Source organism: Rhinolophus sinicus, linkage group LG11, assembly GCF_036562045.2.
Source record: "Rhinolophus sinicus isolate RSC01 linkage group LG11, ASM3656204v1, whole genome shotgun sequence".
NCBI classification, from domain to species: Eukaryota; Metazoa; Chordata; class Mammalia; order Chiroptera; family Rhinolophidae; genus Rhinolophus; species Rhinolophus sinicus.
The window spans coordinates 54179404-54207119 of NC_133760.1; the positions used below are offsets into that span (position 1 = coordinate 54179404).

The 27716-nt window shown below is 56.7% G+C and overlaps 3 protein-coding genes across 14 annotated transcripts; 1 reads left to right on the plus strand and 2 right to left on the minus strand.

Moving 5' to 3' along the window:
• Positions 1–77: 77 nt before the first annotated feature.
• Positions 78–27268, minus strand: REPIN1 (replication initiator 1). 10 transcript variants are annotated; one of them, XM_019739379.2, is made up of 3 exons: positions 27164–27268; positions 4257–4454; positions 78–2861 (listed from the first exon to the last, which is right to left on the minus strand). In XM_019739379.2, the coding sequence occupies exons 2-3, from the start codon at positions 4411–4413 to the stop codon at positions 1135–1137; spliced, it is 1884 nt and encodes a 627-aa protein (XP_019594938.2). In that variant the 5' UTR covers positions 4414–4454; positions 27164–27268; the 3' UTR covers positions 78–1134. The 10 variants fall into 10 exon arrangements, with proteins under 10 accessions (XP_019594938.2, XP_019594939.2, XP_074171279.1 ...); XM_019739380.2 differs by having other exon boundaries at positions 78–2864; XM_074315178.1 differs by lacking the exon at positions 27164–27268 and adding an exon at positions 5125–5299 and having other exon boundaries at positions 78–2864; positions 4257–4383.
• On the plus strand, positions 11242–14583 carry RARRES2 (retinoic acid receptor responder 2). Of its 3 annotated transcripts, none has more exons than XM_019739394.2 (6): positions 11242–11392; positions 12382–12578; positions 12802–12906; positions 13784–13879; positions 14218–14331; positions 14471–14583. In XM_019739394.2, the coding sequence occupies exons 2-5, from the start codon at positions 12405–12407 to the stop codon at positions 14326–14328; spliced, it is 486 nt and encodes a 161-aa protein (XP_019594953.2). In that variant the 5' UTR covers positions 11242–11392; positions 12382–12404; the 3' UTR covers positions 14329–14331; positions 14471–14583. The 3 variants fall into 3 exon arrangements, with proteins under 3 accessions (XP_019594953.2, XP_019594955.2, XP_019594954.2); XM_019739396.2 differs by lacking the exon at positions 11242–11392 and adding an exon at positions 11884–11980; XM_019739395.2 differs by lacking the exon at positions 11242–11392 and adding an exon at positions 11993–12011.
• Positions 14808–27301, minus strand: LRRC61 (leucine rich repeat containing 61). The gene is made up of 2 exons (XM_019739393.2): positions 27164–27301; positions 14808–16359 (listed from the first exon to the last, which is right to left on the minus strand). Exon 2 carries the CDS (start codon positions 16193–16195, stop codon positions 15416–15418), a length of 780 nt encoding a protein of 259 aa, XP_019594952.2. The 5' UTR covers positions 16196–16359; positions 27164–27301; the 3' UTR covers positions 14808–15415.
• Positions 27302–27716: the final 415 nt, after the last annotated feature.

Here is a 27716-nt window from a genome sequence, read left to right on the forward strand (position 1 = left end):
CCGCACCCCACATCTCCCTCTTCCTCAGAGCAGACCCCACAGCTCCCTGGGAGAAAGGAACACTTCTCAGCCACCAGTTCTAAAACCAAATCTTTATTCTCTAGTTTGAAAAGGAGGGGAAGTGGTTGTTCCGTTTAGTTCCAGAGAACAGAACAAGGACCAGTAGGTAGAAATGATAGGACAGCAGATTTCACTCATTATAAGGAAGAATTTCTAACAATTAGAATTATCCTACAATAGAACCAGGGCCTCGGGAAGTGGGGACTCCCTGTCACCTAATGTTCAAGTGGAGGCTGAGCATCCAGATGCTAGAAATGTTGAAAAGGAAGCACCCCTATCTTCCCGTCCGCTGACCGTTATCAGTGAGGCGGTCCTTTCTACAATGTGGGGTTCTGGAAGGAGTGAAAGCAGGCTGGGTGTTCAGACAGAAGCCTGGACACAGGGCAGCTGACAGCCAGACGATGCTCTCAGCGCGGGGAGGATGGCGGGTAAAGCCAGTCAGAAAGGTGGGGAAATGCCCAGGGGCTGATCTTCAGGGAGGCAGGGGAGCTGAGACCAACAGTAGACGGGTCTCTCTAAGTCTGAATGCCAGTGCAGGGGCAGGAGGGAGGGGCCGGGTTGGGGGGTAGGTCAGAGCAGCTTGGCTTCGCCTCACAGCCCTGCCTAACAAGGCCGGCAGGTTCCTCCGGGTGTATCCACTTTTCCTCCCGAGCGCTCCGTTACTAAGAACTGTACCACACCTACTAGTACTTCCAAAAAACCGAGCTGAAGGAATTCATAATAAGACAGGGACGTTAAGGCGTTAACACCAGCGGAGAAGGGTCTTCCTATCCACTGGCGGCCCCTCCAACCAGAGGGTTCTAAGGGGTGGGTGGAGCTGCTATTGCTACTTTTTCAGGGCACAGGACAGTGAGGCCGGAACCTTAGCAAAAACACCTGCTGGAGGCCGGGGTCCCTGTGCTCTGCAAGTGGCTTTCCTGGCCTGGGGGTGGGGGTGACCTCCCGCTCCACCAGGGCCCAGGTCACCCCTCACCCCTCACCCACACCAGCAGCAACACAGACCCCCACGGCCCACTGCAGCGCTCGCTCGTGTGAATGACGCCCAGGCCCTCAGCCGCCACAGCCCCTGCCCTCTCAGATATCATGCTTCTTCTGATGGGCCAGGAGCTTCTCCTCGTCGTCAAAGGTCTGGCCACAGATGGCACAGCAGAAGGCGCCGTCGCGGATGTGGCTCTTGCGGTGGGTGATGAGGTTGGACTTCTGACTGAAGCTCCGGTCACAGTCGGGGCATGCGTAGGGGCGCTCGCCTGTGTGGATGCGCCGATGGGACACCAAGTTGGACTTCTGGCTGAAGGCTTTGCCACAGTCGGGGCAGACGTAGGGCTTCTCACCGGTGTGGATGCGCCGGTGGGCTGCCAGGTAGGGCTTGTGGCGGAAAGCCTTACCACAGTCCGGGCAGACGAAGGGCCGCTCGGGCGCATGGTCACGCCGGTGGGCTGCCAGGTGGCTGCCTTGGGAGAAGCGGCGCCCGCACTCCTCGCAGGCAAAGGGCCGCTCCCCTGAGTGGACCCGGGAGTGGGCCACCAGGTGGGTCTTCTTGCCAAAGTTCTTCCCACACTCAGTGCAGGTAAAGGGCCGCTCCCCTGTGTGCTGCCGCTGGTGGGCCCGCAGGAAGCGCTCCAGCCGGAAGCTCCTGCCACAGTCATCGCAGCTGTAGAGAGATGGGGGGGCTTCCACCTGGTCCCGGGGGGCCTCTCCTGGGGCCTCCAGCAGAGGCTCCAGGGCAGGCTCCTGGGCAGGTCTCAGTGGAGCCTCTGGGGTGGGCTCTGCTGAGGGCTCCAGGGGTCCGACTGGAAGCTGGGGGCTCCCCGAGCCAGGGGCGCCCTGGGCAGACCCTTCAGATCGCTTGTGGATCTTGCTGTGAGACAGAAGGTTGGGTTTGTGGCGGAAGCGGCGCCCGCACTCGGTGCATGGGTAGGGCTTCTCACCAGTATGGATGCGCCTGTGTGAGGTCAGGTAGGGCTTATTGGTGAAGCGCTTCCCGCACTCAGGGCACTGGTGGGGCCGCTCACCCGTGTGCACGCGGCGGTGGGCAATTAGGTTGGGTTTGTGCCGGAAGCGCTTGCCACAGCAGGCACACTGGAAGGGCCGGTCAACAGCATCTCCACCGGGCCGGGGGGCTGTCACTGCCGGGCGGCCCCTGGGCCGAGGCCCAAGAGCCTTAGCTGCTGCCTCCTCCAGGGCCTCTGCTACGTGAACCCGCTTGTGAGTAACTAGCTGGTCCCACTGGGCAAAGCTCCGGCCACAGTTGCCACATATGAAGGGCCGGGCCTCAGGGGCAGGGGGATGGCACTGCCGCAAATGCACTCGAAGCTGCTTTTGTCGCCAGAAGCGTCTCTCACATTCGGGGCAGGCGATGGGCCGTTTTGCAGCTGAGTGGGCCCGCAGGTGCAGAACCAGAGCCACCCAGCCTCGGAAGCTCTGCCCGCAGAGGTGGCAGGCAAAGCCCAGGTCTGGGGTGGCAGCGGCATGGACCTGGCAGTGCAGTGCCAAGAAGGGGGCGTGTCGGAAGCGGCGACCACATTCAGGGCAGGGCAGGGGCAGCCGGGCCTGGCAGCGTCGGGCATGAAGCCACAGGGCCACCCAGCCCGGGAAATGCCTTCGACAGTGGGCACAGCGATGGACCCGACCTGGAGCTTGGCTGCCCGACTGGGTCACGGAAGTGCCTTGTAACCTCAGCCCGTGGGGCTCCTTCTCCAGGGTCTGGGGTGACTCCTGGGAGGGCCCAGAAAGGAGTTGGGGCTGGATTGGGCCCGTGGCCAGGGGGCCCCGGCAGCGACGTTCCAGCATCAGTTCTTCCTCTGCTGCGGGCGGAAAAGCACAGTCACTCTAGAGATCCACTCACCCTGCCCCCAGGTCCTCCCCAGCCACCCCACGCCAGAGAGGAGCTCGCCCCTTTGGACTCCTAGAGCCCTGAATCTAGATGACTCTTCTATTTCGTTGTAGGTTCTATGTGATTTCAATCCTGGGTTCCTAGACATGCATTTCAAGTATACTTGAAGTCATCTTTATTGATCCTGGAAACTACCAGAAGGGAGAAACTCTGACACCTTGGAATCCCCCTCACAGCAGCCATGTGTCTGGCATGGAGTAAACACTCCACTGTCGGCTTCACACACATTCCTGCCTCTCCAGAAAACGTTATCGCCTCCCCCTACAGTGCTTCATGCTTTTTCCAAGTACTGCCCTGCTGCCCTCTCCTTGCTCTATTTCCTGTTGCCACATCTGAGTTTCATGGCAACTGGAGGCTGGATGAGCAAATATTCAGCTCCCTGTTTGATAGATGAAGCAACCGTAAGGCATAAAAGGTAACAGGATCTGCCCGAGGGGACACAGTAAACCAACAGCAGAACCGACACTGAGGGGACAGGTTCTTCTAACGTCCCAGGACCGTGTTTTTTCCCTCTTAAACACCTGGATTGGTAAAGATCTAGAAAGAAAATTCTAGAGCCTTTCATTCCTATTACCCTCGCCTGGGCTCTAATCACACCTGGAGAGGCCCTTTCGGCCTCCCTGACTTCAGTCTCTCAGGGTAGAAACCTTGAGGATGAGTGAGAGCAACCCTTCTGGGAACAGGGTGCTATGCCCAGCACCGCACAACGCCAGGCCACCGCCTGTCCAGACTGTGCCCACCTTCTGCCTGCCTAAACCCCCTCCACCCACACACGCGGAAGAACATCAGAGGAAGGAAAGCTCTCCCGAATCCAAGGAACGCCCACAGCCTGCTGCCCTCAGGGGCCCGGAGCCCTGGCACTGCCTCCCTCAGGGTTGTAGGGATTACTGGGGCAAGAGAAGGGCAGGAAAGAAAAGACTGTAATCTCTGTCCCCTGTCCGGTCCTGCCCCAACCCTGCCAGGGGCTGTCCCACATTCAGCAACTCTGAGGTGCCAGGGAGCCCAGGTTCCTGCAGGAGAACCTCCTACGCCCACTAAGGGGTGGGGTGGCGGTTAGACTCCCAAGGGCCCCTTCACTGCCTGCTCACACGCTCCAGACACATCCTCAATTCCCTAGAGTCTGTGCTCTTCTGAGGAGCACAGACATGACTCATTCCCAACGGCCAGACAGAGCCCAGGAAAGGCTCCAGGAATATGAGAAGGGATCCTTCCCCCACAGGCCCTTCCTTCCCCACCATGGGGAAGCCTGAGCCCTGGGGCTGTGGCATGGAAAGGGAACCCAACAAATAAGGCCAGACTCTACCCTGGAGACTGTGGAGCTGGAGACGAGGCTTTTTCCAGCTCCTGCTGGGGATGCTCCTGGGGATACTTCTGCGGCTGCAGCGCCTGCTTCCGCCCACACTCTGGCAGCCCCCCGATGTCAGAGAAAACTGCAGCAGTAAAGAGACCCCTACCCCCATGGCAGAGCTCAGGCCTCTGACTGCAGAGAGGCCAGCCTTACCTGTGGGGAGGGGAGAGAAAACACGCATGAGGCTCTGAGCTCCTCCAGGGCAGTCATCTTTGTGTCCTCGCCAGCCACCACCCCCTCCCCCACCCAAGTCCCACACCCGGCTGGCAGAGTGACCTTAATGGATATTGGATTAATAAATGAATGTGTCCCCTTCAAGGAAGTACACAGCTGCAGATGGGGGTCACTTCCTCCACGGGTAAGGTCACAGCACGAATTCTCCATGCTGATGGCCAAAGGCTGGCCTAGGCCAGCAACTCTGGAATCCCTGCTGACTCCCCTCCCCCCACCCTCCTCGCAACAGGAATTCCAGGCCGGTTTCCCAGGGGGCTGCGCAGGCGAGCTCGTGTAATCAAGACTCGCTCAGAAGCCCCTTGCGCGCCCCGATGGCAAAGGGCCGTGGAGACCCCACACCCTCCTTTTGTATTCGCGCGTGTCCCTCCGTTCCCGTTCGCGGACACACGGCTCAGCGCTCCCCGAGTGGGCCCTTTCGGGTCCCCGCGCAGAGCGCACCTCGCGGAGCCTGTGCGCAGGTGCGCGGGCTCGCCTCCCAATTCGGTCAGCATGTCCCCCACACACAGCGCGCACACGGTCACGCGCCCAGCAGGTAGGGCCGCCCCGCCGCGGGCCCGCGTGGGAACCCCGCGCCCTTCCCGGGACGAACCTCTCCAGCGGGGTGCGCGGAGGCGCGTCGCGCGTCCATGAGGCCAGAAAGCCGGCGCCGGCGGCCACGCTCCCCACCCCGCCGCGGCGACAGCAGCAGGTTCGAGTTCACCACTGCCAGGCCCGTGCCCAGCCCCCCCGCCGGTTCCCAGCGCCACGTGACTACAGGAGCTGCCGAGGGTCAGTCGCGGGCTCGGGCCGGCGGCCGCGGCCGGAGGGCGGGGCGGGCCACGCGGGGCAGCCGGGACGGCCGAGCCGGGTCCCTTGCCGCCCCCAGCGCCCCCTCGCGGGCCAGGCCGGGGGAGGCCGGGGAGGGCCCGACTCCGTTGCCCTGGCGACTACAGCCTGGCTTTTCCGGGACAGGCGGGCTCAAGTTTCCCGACCCTTTGTCCCTACGGAGGACTCGCGTCCCTGGGCGACCGCGTGGCCACGCTGGTCACTAGGTTAGATGCAGCCTCACTGGCTTCCTAACGGTGCCAAGCTCGCTCAAGCCTCCGACAGGGCGCTCCGGCTCCCGGCCCGCGCCCTCCACTCTCCGGCCACCTTGACCTTGGGCCGCGCTGCGGAACCTCAATGCCGTGGGGTCTGAGCGGTGCTGGCATCCACCCGCCCGCGGCGGCGCGCCAGATCCGAGAGTCTGGCGTCTGGTTTGTTCAGAAGTGGAGATAGAAAACGCCAGGTCGCGTCAACTTGGAAAAGGGAATGCCCTGTATTCCAGAAATAGGCAAAGAGCCGGCGTCCGTGACCGCCGGCCGCGGGGCCGTTCTCGCTCCCGGCATTTCGCTGGGAAACGCGCGGCAGCGGGTTGGCCAGTGCGGGTGCAGGTGCGAGTCTGCGCCCGCCCGTGACCCCCCCACGAGCAGGTGGCCTTGGCTTTCCAAACGGAACGAAACACTTCCTGGGTGTTCCAGGCTAGCACAGTTTCATGTACTTGTGTGCTTTTCAACAAAGCCTATCTTTTAATTGTACAAGTATTTTTAAAACACTGTTAAATTCTATTCCATAAATAGGAAATAGAATATAAAAATCTTTCATACTTTTACCTCCTAGAGTAAAATACATTTAATATTTTGGTAGATGTCCTCCGATGTTTTTTCCATACTTCTTTCTCTAAGTATACTGGACGTAACTGGGATAATACCTTGCAAAGATGTAATCTAGTCTTTTCACGTAACACTATTGTGAATTTCCCCCATTCTATTAGATATTCTTTTTTTTATTATTAAATTTATTGGGGTGACAATTGTTAGTAAAATTACATAGATTTCAGATATTCTTTTCATAATATAATTCTTAATGGCAGAACAAATGTACAAATACTTGTTCAAATTTTTGGTTTTCCTATGTCATAGATTCATTTTTAACATCTCCAGAAATCCTCTATGAAGACCCTCAGGTATTGTTTAGAAGCAGCCCTTTATCTGCAAGAAGGAAAACTTACCCACCTCATGCAGTTAGACTGTTCCAGACCTCGCTCATACATCCAACAAATATTTAATCAGTGCCCGCCATCTGCCTCTGTGCCAGGTGCGGGCTTGATCACGAGCCAGGCAGAAAGGGCCCATGCTGGTTTTCCACAATGACTCTTAACCCTCGTTTAGCAATGGAAATATCTCTTGGGTTAGTATTTAATATGAAATAAAATCAAATGCTTGATGACAATTTCTGAATGGATGGCTGTTGAAAAAGTGGAGGAGACAAGAGGGCAGAGAAGAGCAGAACATTTCATTCTAACAGAACTGACTTGTTAAGTAAGATTGTTAACTCCTGCTGCAGGAGCAGACAGCATCCTGAAGGCAGATATGGAAACTCTCACCGAGCTCCTTCCAGGTGTTTGTGGAGAGTGTGGGAAGGAGGCAGAAAGCACATACCACGCTGACCTTGATGGAGGCCACATCTGCCGGGAGGGTCTCAAACCTGCACAATCACCCCAACGTGCTCACACAGCCCTCCATCCCATGTTCCCTTCCGGCATCAGAACTGGGAGAGAAAGTGGCCAAGGCCCAAACTGAGCAAGCCCCTGACTGACCAGGGCTAGCAGCTTGGTTGAGAGCAGTCTTGCTAGGTCACGTGGAAACTCTCCAGGAACAGATCGGAGAGCTCCTACTTACAGAGTGCTAAAAATATCCTTAAAGGCGTGGACACATGCAGAACGCCTGGCGAGGACGGACACTGGAAGAGAAGCCTTAGACTGGGATCCAAGGTCATCCCCCAAACTGCTGCACCACTTTTCTACTGCATAGCTAACTCCAGGAGTCTGTTTTTCTAAAAGAAAAAAGAACTTAGTCTAAAGGAAACCAGGTAGAGATCTCAGATTTCCTGCTGCGGGTGCCAGGGCGTGGGTGCACCAAGGTTGTGAAGCTGTGCTCACCACTTCTCACCTCTCAGCGTGGCCACCGCTCCCTCCTGGCTCCCTACATAGCTGCCGCGGAGTCCAGTCTCTCATACCAGACTAACCCTTTTAAATAAGGTGGCTCACGTCACATTTTGCAGACGTGGCAAACCACTGTCACAGCGTCTATGGTTCCATCTGGACTGACTGTGCCTGCCTTTCTAGCTCCCTGTCATCCAGGGTCCTGCTGGACATGCTGCCCCAGCCACAATAGCTCATTCCCACCCTAGGGCCTTCGGAGTTGCTGTTCCGTCTGCCTAGGATCCGAAGGTCAGATATCCAAAATCGGTTTCACTGGGTCGAAATCAAGGTGTCAGCAGAGCCATGTTTCCCTCCAGAGGCTCGAAGGGAGAATCTGTGTCCATGCCTTTTCCAGCTTCTAGAGCTGCATTCCATGCAGGACTCGAGGCCGCTTCCTCCATTTTCAGAACCAGCAGCGTATCATGTTGCTTCAGTGGTCGCATTGCCTCCTGTCTCTGCTATGGTCAAATCTCCTGCTGCCACCCTCTGATCAGGACACTTGTGATTATTTCAGAGGCCACCCAGATAATCCAGGATAATTGTAAGGGCAAATACAAATTAAAACTAAGATAAGTTTTCATTCTCCCTGGTGCAAAAGGGGGGAGACTTTCCCCACAACCACCACCGTATCCTTCGAAAACTTGTCATTGTGAATTTTTCTCTGTCTCTTGGAAATGTATGTATAAGTAAGCCTCTTGCCAGCTTTACAACCCAGGACTGTCTCTCTCTAGGATCTGCAGCCATCTCTTTGAAATGTAAATATCAAGGGAGATAGGGCCCTGTCTCCCAGTCCCCATGAGAGGGTGGGAGCCTAACTTGGCTGGACACCAAGCTGCAAAACGACCTCCTGTCATACAAAGACGAGAAGTGTGTTTTTCTTCTGGATAAAGGCCATTAGCTCACATGGGTGGTCACCCATTACCAGGTGAAGTTAGGATGAACTCTGTGTGTCAAATGGTTAGTCCTCTGACCCAAGGACCAGTGGTGGTTCATCTTAAGAACATGTGTGTAACATCTGCTACATGTGTGCACATGTGTGCTACATCTTGCATATGTGTGCAAAATGTGTGTAACATCTGCTGCGCTGAACAACACGTAGATTTCTTTCTGCCTTTGTCATCTCCTAGTGGATGGCCTGCGACGTGCTTTGTCTTCTACCTTTGAGGGGAGCTTTTCTGAATTGGCAGGAGATTTGGTTTTTCATTCTATTTCCCCAACATAATAATCTTCCCATCTCAAAATCCTTAGCTTAGTCACATCTGCATCCCCTTCACCATAAAAGGTCACATTCACAGAATCCAGGAATAGGATCTGAGCGTGTATTAGGCATCATTCAGCCCAGCATGCCCTCCTGCATCACCTTCAAGGCTCCGACCGTGTTTCCCCGAAAATAAGACCGGGTCTTATATTAAGTTTTGCTCCAAAAGACGCATGAGGGCTTATGTTCAGGGTGTATCATCCTGAAAAATCATGCTAGGGCTTATTTTCCAGTTAGGTCTTATTTTCGGGGAAATGTGGTAATTGGCCTTAGTAGTGTTCTTCATAGCACTTATCACCTACTTGAAATTAGGTATTCATTCATTTACATGGCTTTTGTCTAGCTACCACCACAACATAAGTCCCATAGGCATGATTTGGCCTCTTTCTAACCAGCATGCAGCCAGCCCCTAGTAAGGTGTCAGGCCCACGGTAGGTATTCAGTAAGTGTTTATGGACCAAATGAATGAGGAAATGTAAGAGGCTGACCCACTGGCTACGCGAATTTGATTGGACCACAATGCGCTGCGTAAGCACCAGCCACAAGCCACACGTTTCCCAGTAAACTGCGAACTCTCTTCCCTCAGCTGCTGCTTGTGAAGCAGGTGTTGGGAGTCTGGCAGGACTTTTAATGAGAGAAGATGCCACATTTTCTTACAGAAAAATTCGAGTCAGTATGTGAGCGAGGTAAAGAACAAAGAACTTGGAAGAAAACCTCAGTCTGTAACTCTCCCACTTGAAGGACTCTGGTTGTAGGTAGCAGGTACCTGAACCATATACTTTTATCTGAAACATTATTGCAGAATAGCTGGAATGCCGGAACCTCTAGGGAACCTCTGGGGGGACTGACATGGCCAGAGTCAGACCCTTCGTGGGAGGAGAGCCCTCCACTTCCTGGCAACGGCATTTACCACTGGTTGGTGATTTGGTCCTAGGACTGGACGTTACCAGGAAACACCACAACCACTCATCTTGGTGTCTCAGCCTGGAAAGAGAGTTCTTGACTTTCCCTAGAAATCGACACGTCAACCCTTTCAAGGTCAAATCTCATCTCTTATTACAATGCTATGTTTTTTTTTCTACTCCAGATTATATTGTCTTCAACTTAAAAGATGGATTTGGAAGCCAATGTGTATCGAGTGTTGGTTTAAAATCTACTAAAAGCCAAGTTTGATTGGGAAACACAACGAATTCGAAACAGAATCTCTGCTAAGTCTTTGCAATTTAGCAGAACCAGGTGTATTTTCAAGTGTTTTGTTTCCTGTGAGAGGCGTGTGCTGTTGTTTATGAAAACCATCTGTACATGTTCACCACCCACAAAAAGGCTACATCTAACCTTGGCTCATCCTTACCCAGACTCCTCTCGACTAAAACTACTTGGTGACTTGGAGGAATCAGAGTGTAAACCAGGTTTCAGGTCGGTGCTTTCGGACTGGCTCCAAGGCCAAATCTAGGTCACAGTTACATCTGGTGCCTTCAGAATTGGCCAGTGAAGTCTCACTGTTCCCAGAGCTGGTTTGCCTTCCCTGTCTTAAAACGTTCGAAGCGCGTTTCCTTCTAACAGGATTTAAGGCTTATTTTGTGGATGTTATTATAAATTACAGTAATGTAGCATTTTTAACTACTTTATAGTAACCGTCTATTAAATTAATACATTCAGCAAATAATATATTCAATAAAATTAATTGTAAAAAGAACACTTGGAAAGTACTTCATTTCCCAGCATCTAAACTGCCCTCGGTGCCTCCCGGTGGCTGAGATGCTGCTCACTGTCTGTGCGTGTCTGTGAAGGTTTACAGTCTAACAAACATGCGTCTCGTATATAAAGTCATGGCGACAAAGTGGCATGATGGTTGGGTCTGATGGAGCCAGGAGAAGTTCTTAGGGTTACACCCGGAATCAAAAAGTGACAGAGAGAGACACTGCTTTCCCATTGGTGGGTACGGGATGGTTAATAATTAACATTTATAGCACAGAGAGCAGCCAGCAGTATTCAGGGAACAAGGTAACAATGAGGGGTTCTGTGGTCTCCTGCTCTGGTGCAGTGGGTGTGCCCTCGGGGGTCTGGAAAAGGAGATGACTCTGACATTCCAAGGGTGTGTTATCTTAGGTGCAAAAAGACAAGGCAGGCTGAGGCTCAGGAGGGCACTAAGAAAAGGGCAGCCCTACCTGGAGGCAGGGTGGGGGGCAGGGCAGTCCCATATTCCGGGAAAAGAGTCCAGGCCGGGCGCTTGGGCGCTTGGGCCAGGGGAAGGTGAGAGGAGGGCAGCCTTGTTTTACGTCTTCCGGGGCCACCTAGCCCTGGCGGGGTGAGGCGCCAGCGTGCCAGCCTGGGTCAGGGTCAGGCGGCAGGACGGAGGAGGGGCTGCGGAAGGTGGGATGGAGAGGGAAGGCTCCGGGCGTGCTGCCAGGGAGGTCGGTCCTAACAGGGTGGGGCGGGGCCTTGGGCTGGAGGGGGGCCCAGGAGGTGGGCGTGGGAAGACATGGGGCCAACCCGCTGCAGGGAGGGCGGTGCCGGGGCAGGGGGACCAGAAAGACGCTGATAGCTTGGCCAAGTTGCCGGGAAAGTTAGGAGAGACCCCAGGACACAGGAAAGGAGGTGAGTGGGGTAGAGCAGGCTGTGTGGCAGCTGGACATGAGAAGGGGCAGGCAGAGGGAACCGCTCCAAGGGCGAGACTTGTCAACTTGTCCGTGAGCCCTTGCTGTAAGGCTACAACCTGGTATCATGTCACTGAGGGGCCTCAGTTTCCACATCTGTGGATCCCTGGTCCTAACACCACTGGTACAGGCAGAGTTCTCGGGGAGGGTCCACCCCTCCGGTGACCCCAGTGATGGGCTGGGGAATGAGATCAGAAGGGCTGGGCGAGGGGTGGTGTGGAAGGCCCAGACAAAAAAGGCAAGGGAGGGAGGGTCTGCCTGGAAAAGAAAACCATGGGTGGGACCCAGACAAGACCCCCTTTCTGGGTCAGGGGTAGGGCCCATGGCAACTGGCAGTCCCAGCACCGGGAGGGTTAAGCATCCTCCTGGGTTCCCACCCAGCTCTGGCCCCTCCCATGTGTTTGCCTCCTTCCAAAAATATTCAGCCTCCAACAAGCCTCCTTTCTATGCCCCAGTCCACCCCGCCATCATCCAGTGGGGAGGGGAGATGAGGGCCAGAGGCTGGGAGCTGGAAGCCAGCAGACCCAGGGTGGGAAGGGGAGGCGGCTGGTGAGGCTGAGGTGGGGAAAGCAGAGAGGGGCTCTAGGGGCAGAGGGGCAGTGGGGAGAGAGAATGGGCCAGAAAAGGGGTGGGGGTGGAGGGAGTGGGCACCAGGATTGCTTCCCTGGCTGTTGGCCAAGGACAGAAGCTGACTCAGCACCCACCCAGGACAGGGCCAAACCTGGGCTGAGCTGGACCCGGGGAACAGTGGGAGGCAGGATGGGAGGAGTGAAGGGCAGGGGAATACCAGGGGAATCTCAGCAAAGGGCCACTTCCTGTTTCCCCACCTCTGCCCAAGCTCTGCCGGGCACGGCCCCCAAGTGCAGGGCCGGGGTTTGACGGCTCCACTGGCTGCCAGGAAGAGCTGAGGCTCATACACACCGTTTGCAGGACCAGGTGACTGAGGTGAAGCCATGTGGAGGCCGCTGCTCCTGCTGGCCCTGTGGCTGGGCACAGTGGGCGTGGGCAGGGCTCAGCTCACAGCCGCCCAGCACCAGGGCCTACAGGTGGCCCTGGAGGAATTCCATAAGCACCCGCGTGTGCAGTGGGCCTTCCAGAAGACCAGTATGGACAGCGCCATGGACACGGTTAGCGGCACGGCCTGTGAAGGGGAGGGGGGCCCGCATCCCAAGATGCCAGCACATTCCCGGGAAGCACGTGCAGAAGCACCCAGCTCTCTGGAGAAAGGCCACCAGCCCAGCGACCCACTCAAATGTGCTGCCCACTGTCGGGAGGAGAGGTGGGTCACATCCAGGAATTGTTCTGTATACTCAGCTGGCTGCTGGCCTTCCTCTGTCTGTCTGTCGGTAGTCCTTCCCGGCGGGGACATTTGTGAGGCTGGAATTCAAGCTCCAGCAGACAAACTGCGGGAAGAAGGACTGGAAGAAAGCGGACTGCAAAGTCAAGTCCAACGGGGTGAGTGGATGTGTGTGCTGAAGCACTTGCTCGGGTGCAAGTGTATGTCACTGAGGTTTGGTTGGAGATCTCCCAAGAAGCCCTGGGGTTGGAGACCCCACTGTGGAGCCCGTGGTCAGGACGGTCTGGGCGGTCTGGGCCCGGACAGCCAGGAATGGGAGGAAGGGCTGGACAACTGCCATCCGCATTCCTCTCCCAGGCTTCCGGTCACGGGGAGAAGTCCAAGGTGTGGGGGTGGTGTGGCCCCCAGGCCTGGTGAATTCTCTTTTCTGTGGGTCTCCAAGTGGAGATGGCCCAGCCTGGGCTGATCCGTAACAGGGTGTATCTGTAACCATTCAGCTTGGGGGCAAGACCTGCTTTTGGGGAGATGTCTGGGCTGGGAATGCAATTATCCGGGTTCTAGACCCAGCTCTGCTGAGCACTGGCCAGCTCTGTGGCTTTGTAGGTTCTCTGACGGCCACGGTTCCCACCATCTGTTAAAGGAGGGGCTGGATTATACTAGTGGGTTTCCAGATTTTCGTGCCAGAAGCCTTGTGTTCAAAATAAATCTTACAAGAAAATACAAGTAAATAATGATAGCAGAACGGGTCTGGTGGAAGTCAGGTGGGGAAAACCTGCCTGCGGATTCCTGCGCGCGCGCACACACACACGTTCCAAAGATGTGAGAACTGCAGGATAGTTTGACTTGTGAAATTTCCCAGTCCGAGGGTGGGCTACACCTGACACCAGTTGGCTTGCACGACCCTCGCCCCTCCACCTTAGGGCCTGCATCGGAAGGACCCCTATTGCAGGCAGCCCCTAGCCTCTACCCTCATGGAGCCATAGGCCTGCCCTCACCCCTTTCCTCTCCTGACCGCATGCCCTCCCTTCCCCTCAGAGGAAGCGGAAGTGCCTGGCCTGCATCAAGCTGGACCCGGAGTCTAAAGTCCTGGGCCGGATGGTCCACTGCCCCATAGAGGTGCAGGCTCAACTGGTAAGAGTGGGCAGAGGAGCAGAGAGTCTGGGGAGCTGGCTGGTATGATGGATAGAAGCTGGGCCTGTGGAACAAGTCAGAAAGCTGAAGCCTGGGCAGAGGAGTGGGGAGGGCCAAGAAGGGGTGAAGAGGGGTGAAGAGGGGTGGGAAGGCTGAGGAGAGGGGAGGAGAGGTGAAGAGGGTAAGAAGCAGGTGAGGAGGGGCTCTGGCCTGGCCCAGATATGCCCTAAGGGCTGTGGAGGGGGGCACGGCAGAGGCACAGGATGCGCCAGCCGTCGCTGGGCACTGCCCCTGGGCACTGCCCCTGGCTGAGCCGGTGCTGGTGCTGGTGCTGGCAGGAGCCCAAGGAGGCCCAGGAGGCCCAGTGCAGCAAGGTGCAGCGGATTGGTGAGGACCCCCAAAGCTACTACTTCCCAGGACAATTTGCCTTCATAAGGGGGAATGCCTGACCGGTAGGTGGCCAGGGGGGTGGGAGAACAGTGGAGCGGGGACAGCCCTGGGTGGGGTTTGGGGTGCTGGGCTGCGGGAGGGGCTCGGGACCAAGACCAAAACAGCCTCTCACACGCAACTCTTGGTGTTTCTTCCCTCTAGAATTCCACCTGGCTTTCTGGACAGCTGGGGGAGGTAACCAGTAGAACAACCCTCCCCATACCCCAAGGACGATGCCATTATCCCCAAGCTAATAAAACTGCTCTTGAGCTGCTCTTTCCTCCGCTTGCATCACATCCTCTCCTCCCCTCAGCTCAACTGGTCAGAGGCTGAGTGAGTGAGGAAAGGCTGGGAAACTCTTGCAGGCGGGGAGCAGGGCACTTCCTCTTGGACACCCAGAAAACAGGCAGGGGGCCTCGTGTGTGCACCTCCTTTCCGCAGGAAAGACCAGAGCTTGCAGGAACTCATGCCCACGTGAAATGACAGGCAGTGATGCAAATTAAAACAGAAATATTTAATAGGGATTAGCGTGGGTGACAATGGGCATTGAAGGCTCCAGGGGGCCACAGCGGAGGGTCGCCTGGACAAACAGATGTGGCAGGTGGGTGAGGGCAGCTCCCATGCTCTGTGCTCTGGGAGGCCCCTGGAGGGGGGGCACAGCATCCCTGCCTTTGCCACCTTTGACCTTAGGAAGCAGTGGCTTCCTTCCTTCCACTAAGTTCAGGCCCGAGCAGCCAGGAGTGGCAGCAGCTGTGGACACGCCCTGCGGCCTCCTCCCTTGGGGCACAGACAGACAGCTTGGGTAGCAGGACAGGTGCCAGCTGCTCGTGGACGGCCCTCACACCTGCTAGAGGCCACTGGGGAGGTGCCTCCCTGAAGGATGTTGAAGGAAGGTGTGGAATTTTCCTTGAGGTCGGAGTGGGAGGGAGGGGGCTGCTCTTAGGAACAGGGATAAGCGAATAGCAGTTTGCTGGCCAGTGACCAGCGTGATGAAACCCTACAGACCAGTGCAGACACGGGGGGCGGGGGGGGGGGATGTGGCCACACCTCCCGATGCGCCAACCCCACAGCCCCCCAGGTCAGGCTGGCCCACGCCATGGAGCGTATTCAAAAGACAAAAGATGAGGCGGTGCCTGCAGAGCTGAGCGCCTGCTGGGCCTGTGCCAGGCTGTCCTGGGCCTGGCGGTCCAGCTCGTGGCACTCCTGCAGTGTGTCCTGGAACTGCCGGCAGGCCTCCTGCAGGATGGAGCTGCTCCGCGTGGGCCAGGTCTCCCAGTACCCTGGCTCCACCCAGGGCTGGGCCTCAGCCACGCTGGGGCCTGGGCTAGAGCTGGGCCGCAGGGAGCTGTCCAGGTCCCGACACAGCTGGTAGAACTCACTGCCACGCCCAGTCACACGCTCCCCATCGATGACCTTCAGGCCGGGCAGCAGCTCTCGGACCACGGCCCCGTAGGAGGGGCTGGCACAGAGCGGGTTGCTGAGCCGGGCCAAAGGGTCCCGGAGCCGCAGGTGCTCGAGGCTCCGCAGTCCGGCCAGACACTGCAGCTGGCCAGGGGTGGCCAGCAGGTTGCCCGCTGCATTGAGATTCTGCAGGTTCTCGCAGGCGGCCAGCGGCTCCAGTCCTGTCAGACGATTGTTGGCGACATTGAGCACGGCCAGCTGGCGCAAGGAGGCCAGGGGGCCCAGCTGGGTGAGCGCGTTGCCCGACAGGTCCAGCCACTCGAGGCCCAGGCACGCCCCCAGGCAGCCCAGGTCCACTAGCCCCAAGCCTCGCAGCTTCAGCAGCAGGATGGAGTCCAGGGCGAACTCACCCGAGCATGACTTAAGCAGCTGGGGTGTGACACGCACCCCATCAGCCTCTCCTGGCTTCTCAGCCTGTGGCTCCATCAGCGAAGTCGGTCTAGGTGGCCTGGGCCGTGACAGTCTGTCACTGGGACACGAGTACCACTGGGTGTAAGCTGGCCGTTCACCCCAAAAAAGGTACCGTCAACTGGCTTGGGCCAGTGTCAGAGGCCTGTTTCCAACACTGCTGCTCAAGGGCCAGCAGGTCCCTAAGGAGAGACAATTAAACAGTAAGCAGCCTCTGCTGAGCACCCGTGACCCTGTAGCCTCTTCCACCAGGGCCAGAAACTCAGGTGGCCTGGCAAGACCTGAGGCCCCAAGTCCAAGATGCAAGACCAAAAGTCCCCCTGAGGGAGTTGGGCCAGGCCCAGGCCCCACCTAAGGGGCCCCCAACACAACAAGGGCCGTGATGGACAGAATTCAGGCCCAAGGTTCCCAAATCTTCCCATTTTCTAAATCTGCACTGGGGGCAAAAACATCGTAATTTTATTTTTTCTGTAACCACTCATGATCTATCCTTATTAGTTTTGAGGTGTTTCTTTGTAACCATTTAAAAATATTTTTGAATAGGTATTGGTCACCACCATGGCGTCTCTGGTTCCCTCCCTGGGAGAGCCACCCATGTGCAAACACAAACAAGAACCCCTGGGCCTTGCTTTATTCGTTCTAAAACTGCCTTGACTCGATTTTTCTAATGTGAGCAGTGAATTCCAAATGGTTTCCGGATCACGGGGGCCAATCTGTAACCTCTCACCTTGAGGGCCCGCCTTTAGTCCTGGACAAGGGAAGACAGGTCAAGGGAGGGAGGGGACAGTGAAGGCCTAGACACAAGAGGCAGCTCCATTCCAGCTGCAAACACGACATCACTTCCAAAGAAAGCAAGAGGGCAGCGGGCGGGGGGCATCCTGGAGGGAGAGGCAAAGTTGGCTCCAGAAAGGCAGGGGAGGGAGGGCCTTTCAGGTCACCCGTGGCTGTGGGACAGTGTAAGCCCAGGACAAGACGAGCACGAGGGAGGAGACCTGGGGGAGGGACGCTGCCGCCCCGGAGGGGTCAAGGTTTCAGCAGAGAGGAAAACAAGAAGGGACCTCTGCTCCCAGTGGCAGCTTCCCAACTGCAGACTCCACCAGTCAGGCCAGGGCCAGGCAGGATGACGCCTGCAAAAACTATGGGATTATTCACTCCTGTTGACAAAACGTGGGACTTCAGAGTGTTAGCGTCCCAAGTCTGCATTTACATAATCATGACCACTTTGTACTTCGCCCTCCAAGGAAACCAGGCCCCGAGCTCCTCCCACAGCCCTGCCAGGCCGCTGGGGAGGCTGCTAACAAAGCCGACACCTACCCCCCTCTAAGAGGGGTCCCTACATCTCTACCTAGCTGCCTCTAGTCTGCTACTCTCCAAGTACCTATTTCCACCTCACTTCTTTCCAGAAAGGCCTGGAGGCATCTACTAAGAAGTCTGGTTCACTTTATGCAAAGGGGATCTGCTGGGGTTTGTCACAGGGAGTGTGCGGTCACCTATTCATCTGGCGCAGAGGGTAAGGGGCTCGAGGGCTCCTGGCACCTGCCACCTGCCATGACAGTGCAGTCGAGACAAGGACCCCACCGAGGGCAGGTGAGTGAGAGCAGGGAGGAGTCTGGAACAACATGCCGGGTCAGCCACGTGACTGGATGCAGGGGCTTCCTTCTCCAATACGTGTGATGCAGAAGGGACAAAGGGGCAAGAAGACATCGTTCGAGGTGGCGGTGTGGCGTTGGGCTTCTAGCCTGAAGGGATGCGGACATGACCTGCAGAGGTGCCGGGGAGTGCGCAGCGTGGCAGGCCAGCCTTCTGGAGCACACACCTCTTTCAGCATCTGCAGGCCTCTCTCCAGCAATATGCACATCTTCCCCAGACACACTCTATTTGGGGGTGAAAGGGGTCAGGAACCCCCGGTGTACAGTGGAAAGGAGCGGTCAAGGTGGGAACACTACCATTGATGCGGCTGAATGAGGACGTGGCCGAGCGGCCAGAAAAGAGAAATTGTGACTTTCAAGGAGAGAACAATCAACACTGTTCATTCGGCCCAGGGACTCACACGAGGCAAGGTGCTGGGTGCGACAGAGTCAGGTGGAGGTGAGGCCACAGCCCACCCACCAGGGTTAGGGCACGACACCCTGAGGAACTGGTCGGGCATGGTGCATGAGGAGGGGGGGAGAGATGCAGGGGAGCGGGCAGATAAGGGAGAGAGGCGGTGAGAACTGCGTGCGCGCCCTACCTTAAAGCTGGGAGGTACACTTTTGGCAGAAAACAGTGGAGCAGAAAGATCATGAGGGGGCTGGAAATCAGAACTTCTAAGCCCCAAAGTCCCTCTGGCAGGAGAGAGACATTTGACCGTCCAGTACAGGGTTCTGCAGTGGTCCAGCCCTGAGTCTCACGCCCTCGCCAGTGGTGACATAAACCACAGCACCATGCAGTCTCGGAGGCGACACTGAGCGGCAATGACCTCTGCTCCGCTCACGGTCCCCACCTTCCCTCGAACCTGCTCACCTCAACCAGGCAGGTCTGGGCAGGACCACCCTCCTGTAACGTACAGGCAGACAGACAGCAGGCTCTACACAACAGGACAATGGCCCACTTACATCTGCCGTTATCAACATGCCTCTCTAACCAACAGGAGGCGTCCGCCTCCTGTTACAGAAATGAGCCAACAGAAGCTCTGGGCCCAACATGTGAGTCTGCGCAGAGGACTTGGTTATGCAGACGAGACTATGCTAAGACACAGTTGACCCTCAGGAGGCCCATCCTCCCTGTTCAGAGGCAGCTTTTGCCGTGTGTCAGTTTACTTATGTAGGAGACGGGCCGGAAAACGATGCCGAGTGAGCCCGGGCAGAGCTAAGTCCGAGGAGAAATGGTTCGAACTGGAGCAGCCTCAGGACAGTCACCGGGCTGCTTGGGTGAACTGGGGACCCCTCGTCTGCCCCGTTTCCTCCTGACCCCCATCGAGAGCAGGGTTCTTTAACCCTGGCCCTGCTGCTGTTTGGGGCTGGCTGCTTCTTTGTTGTGGGGCTCTCTGATGCATTGCGGGAGATTTAGCAGCATCCCTGTCTCCACCCACAGCTGTGACAACCAAAATGTCACCAGACATTGCCAAATGGCCCCTGGGGACAAAAATGCCCGCAGTTGAGAACTACTGCTGCCCCCAAGCTTGGGACGGTTATGCTTCCGCCTCCTCCCCTTCCTCTCACTCCTCCCAGCTCCCTCATGTGCTCCCCACCCCTGCGCCTCTATTGCAGCCTCCCCCTCTCCGCAAACACTGCACCAGTTCAGTGGTACCAGACAGCACAGGCCTGCCTCTCCCAAGAAGAGCCGAGGGCAATGTTAGGGCGCATCACATTCCTGCCCCCCACCCAACCCCCCGGATCAGAATTTGGGAGGAGGTACAGGACCCCACAGCCCTCGAGTGATTGTCATTCAAGGCTGTGCCACATGTACGTTTCAGGAAGGGGGGCAGGCATGGGTCCAGGGCTGGGTCCAGTAAGGAGCCGCCCCCAGACAAGCCTTACCTCCTATCACAGCGGAGCCTGTGAACACATCCCCTCCCAACAGCTGGGGGAGAGGAGTGGCCTAAGCAATTTGGAGGCCAGACTTTAACTCAAATCATGCAACTCCATCACATGATCTTTACAAAGCTTTATTTTTAAAAGTGCAGTTATTAGACTGTTAAAATGAAAATACAGCATACTAACTAGCCCAGAGGGTATGATCTCAAGGCAAAGAAGTATGTCAACATGTTAACAGCAGCTGAGTGAAAGGATTATGACTTTTTTCCTGTTTCCAGAAACTTCAAAATGTCCTATAGTGAATCAGTCCTAGTGACACACGACTGACAACCCCTCCAGAAGAGACAGGGAGACAGGCCTCCAGGCTCACCCCCAAAGCCAGTGCCAAAGCGCAAGGTAGGCCTTGAGCCTCACCCTGCCTCTCAGAGCCACCTTTCCTAGTGACGCAGCACCTCAAGAGAGCCAGACTTGTCGGGGGAGGCAGGTCTGCCCCAACAGTCCTCCTCTCCTGGGCCCCCCGTGCTCAGGTCCTACAGAACCCTGGACAGTCCACTACTGGGCGGTCTGCTCCACAGCCCTTCCCATTTCCAGGGAGGGCATTTGCCCTTTGGAGGTGGCCAGGGTCAACGAGAGGTGTGGGTGCTGCGCGTGGCATATGTACTCAGCTACCTAGGGTCTGGGTGAGCGTGGCAGCTCCTGCCGAGGCTGCTGTCACTGTGGAAAGGAAGAAAGCCCCAGGTTCCCAGTGGTCTGGAAGCAAACCACAGGTAAGAGCATTTTGAAGACTGAGTGTCTCAGCCCTCCATTCCCTCTCCATCGTTAGCTGGGCTATCCCATCCGTCAGTTCTCCGGCCACTATGGGATCTGGGATCCACGGGAAAGTGCAGACCCTAAGATGTGCGCGTGCGTGCGGGTGCATCCACCTCACTCTTAAAATGGCTACTCTATCGTAAGGTTTCTTCCTTTCTACAGTGAAAGCAATTTCAGAACGAGCTTTCCCAGCTTACCGCGGGTCCAGGTGGCTGAGTACATACCCCCCTGGGTGTATATGCCAGCACCCACACCTCCCCTCGTCCGTCCCAGGAGAAAGCATACCTTATGGTCACGTATCCCTTGACACACATGGACAAGCTGCACGTAGGACCTTTAATACCCAACGATATTTCAAAATAGCATCACCACTTATAAAACTGTACAGTAGGGCTGGCCCGGTGGCTCAGGTGGTTAGAGCTCCATGCTCCTAACTCCGAAGGCTGCCGGTTCGATTCCCACATGGGCCAGTGGGCTCTCAACCACAAGGTTCCCAGTTCAATTCCTCGAGTCCCGCAAGGGATGGTGGGCTGTGCCCCCTGCAACTAGCAACGGCAACTGGACCTGGAGCTGAGCTGCGCCCTCCACAACTAAGACTGAAAGGACAACAACTTGACTTGGATAAAAGGCCTGGAAGTACACACTGGTCCCCAATAAAGTCCTGTTCCCCTTCCCCAATAAAATCCTTAAAAAAAAAAAAAAAAAAGGGTGTCTGTATACTGAAAAAAAAAAAAAAAAACTGTACAGTACAACTCAATCCCTACGAACAGAGTAAACCTTTTCGATGCACAAGCAATGAGTAGGTGGAAAATGACATCTCCCTGGGGGGAAAAAAAGGCGACCTGTCAAGAATTGAGAAACCATCCCCATTCTTCCCGAGTAGGTTTCAGGTTCTGGCCGTGCCTGTCTGACGTCCTAAGCTCAGCACTCTGCTCTCCTTAAACCTACGGCAGAGTTCCTCCAGGCAGACTCTGAGGGCATCCGACCGTGGGGCCAGACTCCCTGGTCTGCTCCCCCTCGGCCAGGTCTCCACTGGGGAAGATAAGGGGTGGGGGCGTGTAGTTGGGGAAATTCTCCAGATTAGTCTTCAAGAAGAGAAGATGCTCAACCGTCTCCACCGGGAGAGGGGATTTGTGCGCCACGATGGTGGAGCTGTCCAGGGAGGCAAGGACACTTCCAGAGAAGGCGCTGGTGGCCGGGCAGGACAGATAGATGGTAGCCAGTCTTGCCAGGGCTGGCCAGCCTTCCCGCCGCTTCTCCCAGTAAGCCAGGGGGTCCTCCTGGGCGCCGACTGTCTCGTTCTCACGCAGGTACTTCTTGACGATGACGCTGGCCAGGTGGTTCTCGGTGGAGAGGGAGGCTCCGCTCCTGTGGGACGCCAGCAGCCCTACACTTTCGAGTTGCTCCAGCAAGCTCTTCTCCCTCTGGCCTAGCAGCGAGGGCCCTGCGCGGCCGCTTCTCTGCACAGGCTCCTTCTGGGCCCTCCCCTCGGTGCCAGGGCCCTTGGCTCTTCTGCCCGTGGGGGTGGCGTCCACACACGCAGCCTTGGGGTTCTGCAGACAGGGTGAGGGAGGCAAGGAGTATTCAGACACCATAATCTCTTTCACCTTGTACACGAGGACCTGCTTCCAGTGGTCAATGTCGGCACCCACGGGCAGGATGGCCTTGATCCGCCCCTTGAAGCGGGGGTCCAGGAGAGTGGCCAGCACGAACTCCTCGCGGTGGAAGAGCTCGTTGAGCTGGCAGTCTGTGGAGAGCTGCAGGGCCAAGCCCTCCGCCAGCCGGACAGCGGCACCCATCTCCCCATCGCTCTGCTCCTCAAAGTGCCCGTGAACCTGCTCCAGGAAGATATGCAGGTAGCGCAGCTGCGGCAGCACCTGGCTGAGGGAGGCCTGCGCCGTGCTCGCCTCCCGGACCACGGCCTGGAAGGGCTGCAGGAGCTGCACCAGACTGTCCGTCAGGCTCCAGAACATGGCCGACAGGGCCGGCCCCGCCTTCCCCAGCTGGTGCTTCTCCTCATACTCTTGCAGTGGCTGCTGCTGCTCCACCAGCCACTCCATCAGGTGGTAGGCCGAGACCCAGTGGTCCGAGAGCTCCCAAAAGGGCTGGTGGGCCGGGAGGCCAAACTGTAGCTGCAGCTGCCTGAGGCGGCACCGGGCCTCCACGGAGCCCTGGAAATGGCCACAGATGGCCCTGGCTGTGCCCAGGATGATCTGGACACTATGATGGTGACACAGAAAGTTTCTCACCAGGGAGTTGAGGCAGTGGGCAAAGCAAGGGACGTGCGTGTAGCCCTCCAGCGTCCCTGCCTGCTCCAGACTGGGGCAGCCGCCTGATACCAGGAAGCCGGGTCGCAGGGAGCCGCGGCCCAGCCACAGGCCGACCTGCTCCTGCAGCGCCCGCTGCCTATCCTCCGAAGTGCTCCCCGGGGGCAGGCCTCGGACCCAGAGCACCGCGCTCTTCCTCAGCCTCCCGGACACCAGCTGCCGGCGACCTGGCTGTATCACCCCCCAGTGGGCAGCGAGGGCCACGGAGTCCCCCAGGACCACTTCCTGGGCTGCCATGGACACGGTGAGGTGGATGCGGCCGCCCTCGGCCCACTCCATCTCCTGACGCACCTGCTCCCCCATTGCCTCGTGGAGCAGAGGCAAGGCTTTATCCGAGAAGAAGGCTGGAGTCGGCAGGAGGTAGCAAGGGTCGACCTGGCCCATAAACCTTCTGAAGGGGGGGGATGAAAGAAAGGAGAGTGGCAAAGCCAGGCCGCAGAGTAACTCCGCAATGCTCTGGTTCCAGGCCTGGGCGCGGGACTGGTTGGGAGCGTATCTGCCACCTCGACCCTCCCCGACCGCCATGGGGGTAGCAGTCAGCTCGGCTTTGATGGGAGTGGGCAGGGGTGGTGGAGCCGGGAACAGCTGCTTCCCCCTGCCCGGGACCGGCTGCCCATCAGTGTCTTCTGAGGGTGAGGCATCTGGGCAGCATATTGGTGACGGGAGCCCGTCCTGGACAAGGCTGGTGGCCCCTGCGAGCAGGCCCTTCTGTTTTCCCTCCACCCCTCCCTCCTTCTCCCCTGGGCTGGCAGAAGGCGGCCTTCTGTCCATCTGCAGCCCGTGCTTCCTCTCCAAGTGACGGACCAGGCATGAGGTTTGGGACCGCCCCTTAACTCTGCTCTGTCTGATGCTTGCACAACACAGAGTGCAGGTGGCACGTGAGATGTTCTCACAGTCGATGGTAAAGAACCTTCTGATATCTAACATGGGTTTCTGACCTGTAGTATCACAAAGGCCTGGGGAAGGCCCAGGAAAAGCCCAGCCCTTAGTCTCTGATTTTATAGTTCTGATCAGCTTCTTCAAGCAGGGCGGCTTCTGGAAGCTCAGCAGGGGTGACTTCTCCCCAACACCTTGAAGCAAATGCCTCTTCTTCCACTTCTTGAGGCGCCGCACCTCTCTGTGCAAAAGAGCTATGAGGACGTCAGCTCGCCTTGCCTCCGTGTTCTCACTAGGCTGGCCCACCTCTGACCGGTCCGGACCGGTCGCCTGGACCAGCTCTGGGGTAGGAGCCGGGCAAGTACCGAGCACTGGGTACCTTGACTTCCTTCCTGCCGGCCGGCCCACCTCTCTCCATCCATGTACCTTCTGCTTGGACACCTTCTTCTCAGGCTGCACAAGGGGCTCCTGCCCAAGCACAGATTTGAAGCCACAGAATCCAGAGTCTCTCTTTGGCTTATTCGGCCCCAGGCTGGCCTGGCACTTTGCACGTGGGGCAGGGAGGTAAAGACCAGCCCTCCCTGGGGAGCAGGCTCTTCTCTGGTCACTGCAGACTTGGAGGCCCAGGGCACCTTCTTCCTGCTCCTCCGAGAACACGTGGCCAGGTGAACGGATGAGGGAGCCCCTGGCGGGAGAGAGGGGTCGCTTCCTTTTCAGGGACAGACCCATCTCGCTCCCCTTTTGGGAGCCAGAGGGTCTGATCTTCCTGTGGCCACTGCCAGCCTTCTCTTCTATGTCTACAAACTCAAGTTTGACTTGAGTCTCTGGCAGGCCCCCCCTGGCATCCCAGCCAAGTCCGCAAGAGGTGTTGGTAGCTCTGGTGTTGAACTTGGAGCCGGGAGAAGCCATTGTGGCAGCTGGACTCCTGGGTCTGGTCATGGGGGCATCAGGTCTTGCGGGTACATGTCTCCTGGGGGCCTCTCTGACATTTTTCTACTTCCCACATGCTTGGGAGCGTGGGGAAATGAGAAGATGGGCGCAGGCTGCAAAGCAAGATGAAAAGAATGGTTCTCAGCGGTCCTACTCGACTCTGGGGAACACTGAGGGGGAAGACGAGGCCCAGAGGGGAGAGAAGACGGCAGAGGATGAAAGGCGTAGAGAGACAGCATGATATGAGCCCCAACCTCCTGCACAAAGGTTGCGTTCATTCCTCAGGCCGAATGGAGCAGCCATCAGCCGCAATCCCCACAGCCCTCTGCACAGCAGCTGTGTCCATCTTCTTTGCCAGACTCACTGATGTTTCTCTCTTTTCTCTCAGTGTTTACTGAGACCCTAGTCCACGCCTGGCAATTCTCTAGAGCGGTGCATACAGTGTAAAGCAGGAAGGGTCCCGGTGCACGTGGCCTCCAGGCTGGTGGGAAGGACAGACGTGCATAAAAGAGTCACTCACAACATGCAGAAGTAGAGCAGCGGTGCAGGTACGAAGGAGCAGGCGTGAGGCTGGGAGAGCCCAGGGAGGAGACAGACCTGGCCAAGGAGTCAGGCAGCGCTCCCTGGGAGAGAAGAGAGCTTGAGGCGCAAGCCAGGAGGGAGCTGAGCTTACAGGCCTCTGCATCCTGAACACCTGGCTGCCCCTGGCACCTCGCAGGGCACCAGACATAGGGAACATAGTTCACCATTCAGGAGGTGATGCAGCCTGAGGCTTCCTAGACCAGAGGCCTGCTTTAGACCCTTTGACATTCCTTCTCTAGAAGTCAATCTCCAGCAGAGAACAGGATGGGACAGCTCCTCATGCCAGTAACTCTGGCCCCCTCGTGTCTTCTCATTCTCCTTTCTCTCGAAGGGCTGGTTGTACCTCCTCAACTCCCATTACCCTTGAAACCCACTCCTCGTTGGCTGTGGCCCCCACGGCCACTGCTCTTGCCAAGGCCCCCAGCAAACCCCTTGGCATCACCTCCAATGGACTTTTCTGCAACACCTAAAGCATCAGCCCGCGGCCTCCGTTTGGAATGCTGCTTCCCCGTGGCCTGGGACATCACCTGTGCCTCCTTTTCAGTCTCCGTTCTGGTCCCTCTTCCTCTGACTGCTCCTTAATGACGTTTCCCAGGATTCCTTCTTAGGACCCCTCCTCTCATTCTATACTTTCTCCCAGGACGACTTCCCCTCTTCCCTGACTGCATTTACACACTTGCTACTGCTCTCTGGCTCATCTGCTCGTCCTACAGCCAACTCAGTCTTGCTCAACTTGGCATCAGATGCTCAGATCCCAAACCAAAGCATAATCCTTAACTCCTTTCCCCTTGTTCATTTTCCCGGTCCAATTCAAGGTTCTCAAAAGGAAAGAGACATGAAGAAGTGAGGAGAGACAGACGCAAAGAAGAAAAAATGAAAGGGCAGGAAAAGCCTGGCCACCTAGGATGCATTTCCTTGGGAAAGAGAAGGTTCAGAGGAAGGTGGCTTAATGACCCCACCACAAACTTCAGGAAGGAAGTAGTCTATGTTTCTTCAGACTAAATCAAGATGTAAGTTACACAATATTTACAACCAGTACATTCTGACATTGAGTGACGTTAAACATTAAGAAGGATCACCGCGGATGGCAGGACTGCCTTTGCAGGTGACAAGCCCGCTGAGGCGGCTCACGCTGAGACTCTGCCCAGAGAGGAGTGTGGGCCACGTGCTACTGATGGGCTCCTTCCATCTGGAAGAGCCTCAGAGGACTAAGAGCCAATCACCTCACACCCATCACTCAAAAACTCAGCTACCATCGAACCAAACGTCTGAAGCCGTCTGGGAGGTGACGCTGTGGGGGGCTGGATAAAGGTGCAAATGAAATGTCAGACACTGTCCTGGTCCTAGAAGAAGGGCTCTAGGATGTCAGAACTGGAGGGGACTTATGTCAGCTCTTATTTTATGATTGAAGAAACAGAAACCCAGAGTGCTAACGTGATGCTCAGTGGCAGAACGGAAGACCAGAGCTGACACTGGGGCCTCGAGAAGCAATTTGCAGGCTTCCTCACCACCGAGAACACAGAACCAGGTACTGAAACTAGGCCTCTGTGTGACCCGCTCTCACTGATGAGGGTAGAGAAAAGGGGGAAAAAAACCCCCTACGCGTTAGGGCTGCCGCCTGGGTCACACCAATTCTGTCCTGTTCCCCAATGAGCCTTGTCCCCTGACTACATCTGTATTCTGCAAACATTCTTGATCTACTCGACCATTTACAAAAATTCATCAAATATCTACCAGGATTGTGCCTTAAAGGTATAAATATAGGAGAGTAACTGCCCAGCTGGCACTTGGGGTTCAGGATGAGAAGGCAACCTGGAAATGGGCTCATGGTGCTAGAGGAAGAAGTGGTGGAAGGAAGACGGATGGGCCTCGGGCTGATGTAGAGGTAAACTGAGTCTACAACAGCGGAATTTAGATTCTGTCTTGTGTGTGGGGGGGGTGCTTACCTTAAGCTACTGCTTCAGAATCCGTAACTCCTGACAGACTCCCTGGGTACATCTGGGATCTTCTGCAATCTCTGGCACCGACAAGAATGCCCCCCTTCTTTTGCATAGAAGCCCATCAGGATGACAGCCAGGCTGACACTGTGAAGAGCCGAGGTTGAATCGCAATGAATATAAAACGTAAAGAGAAAATCACCCCCAAACTCCAGTACTTGGATTAAGTACTTCGATTAGTAAGAAGTTCCTTGTGACACTTCTCACAACTGTTAATGCACATTAAGAGTGATCGATACGAGCCTCTGTCCAGTACATCCTGGCCTCACCTGGCCTGTTCCAGGCGCGGGGCGCGGGGAAGGGGAGGCTAGCCTGCCTCGGCGGGGGACCCTCTGACGGGCGCGGCAGGTCAGGGCAAGCTGCCTCCGCCCCCCGAGCCTCAGCGTGCACGTCTGTGAAGTGGAGCCGCAATGCTCCGTCTCCGACTCACCTAAGGCCAGGGGTCTGGGATGGGGCCGGCCGCCCGCTCAGACCTGGCTGGTAAGGCTGTAAAGTCGGGCGC

Excerpts from the sequence above, each read along its gene's own strand:
- REPIN1 (XM_074315178.1), bottom strand. The coding sequence starts at position 5,163 with ATGGACGCGCGACGCGCCTCCGCGCACCCCGCTGGAGAG. Across the intron at positions 4,384-5,124 it reads CCGCGCACCCCGCTGGAGAG|TTTTCTCTGACATCGGGGGG; the intron begins GTTCGTCCCGGG and ends TTACTGCTGCAG. Across the intron at positions 2,865-4,256 it reads CCAGCTCCACAGTCTCCAGG|CAGAGGAAGAACTGATGCTG; the intron begins GTAGAGTCTGGC and ends TTCCGCCCGCAG.
- RARRES2 (XM_019739394.2), top strand. The coding sequence starts at position 12,405 with ATGTGGAGGCCGCTGCTCCTGCTGGCCCTGTGGCTGGGCACAGTGGGC. Across the intron at positions 12,907-13,783 it reads GCAAAGTCAAGTCCAACGGG|AGGAAGCGGAAGTGCCTGGC; the intron begins GTGAGTGGATGT and ends CCTTCCCCTCAG. Across the intron at positions 13,880-14,217 it reads TAGAGGTGCAGGCTCAACTG|GAGCCCAAGGAGGCCCAGGA; the intron begins GTAAGAGTGGGC and ends TGGTGCTGGCAG.
- LRRC61 (XM_019739393.2), bottom strand. The coding sequence starts at position 16,195 with ATGGAGCCACAGGCTGAGAAGCCAGGAGAGGCTGATGGGGTGCGTGTC.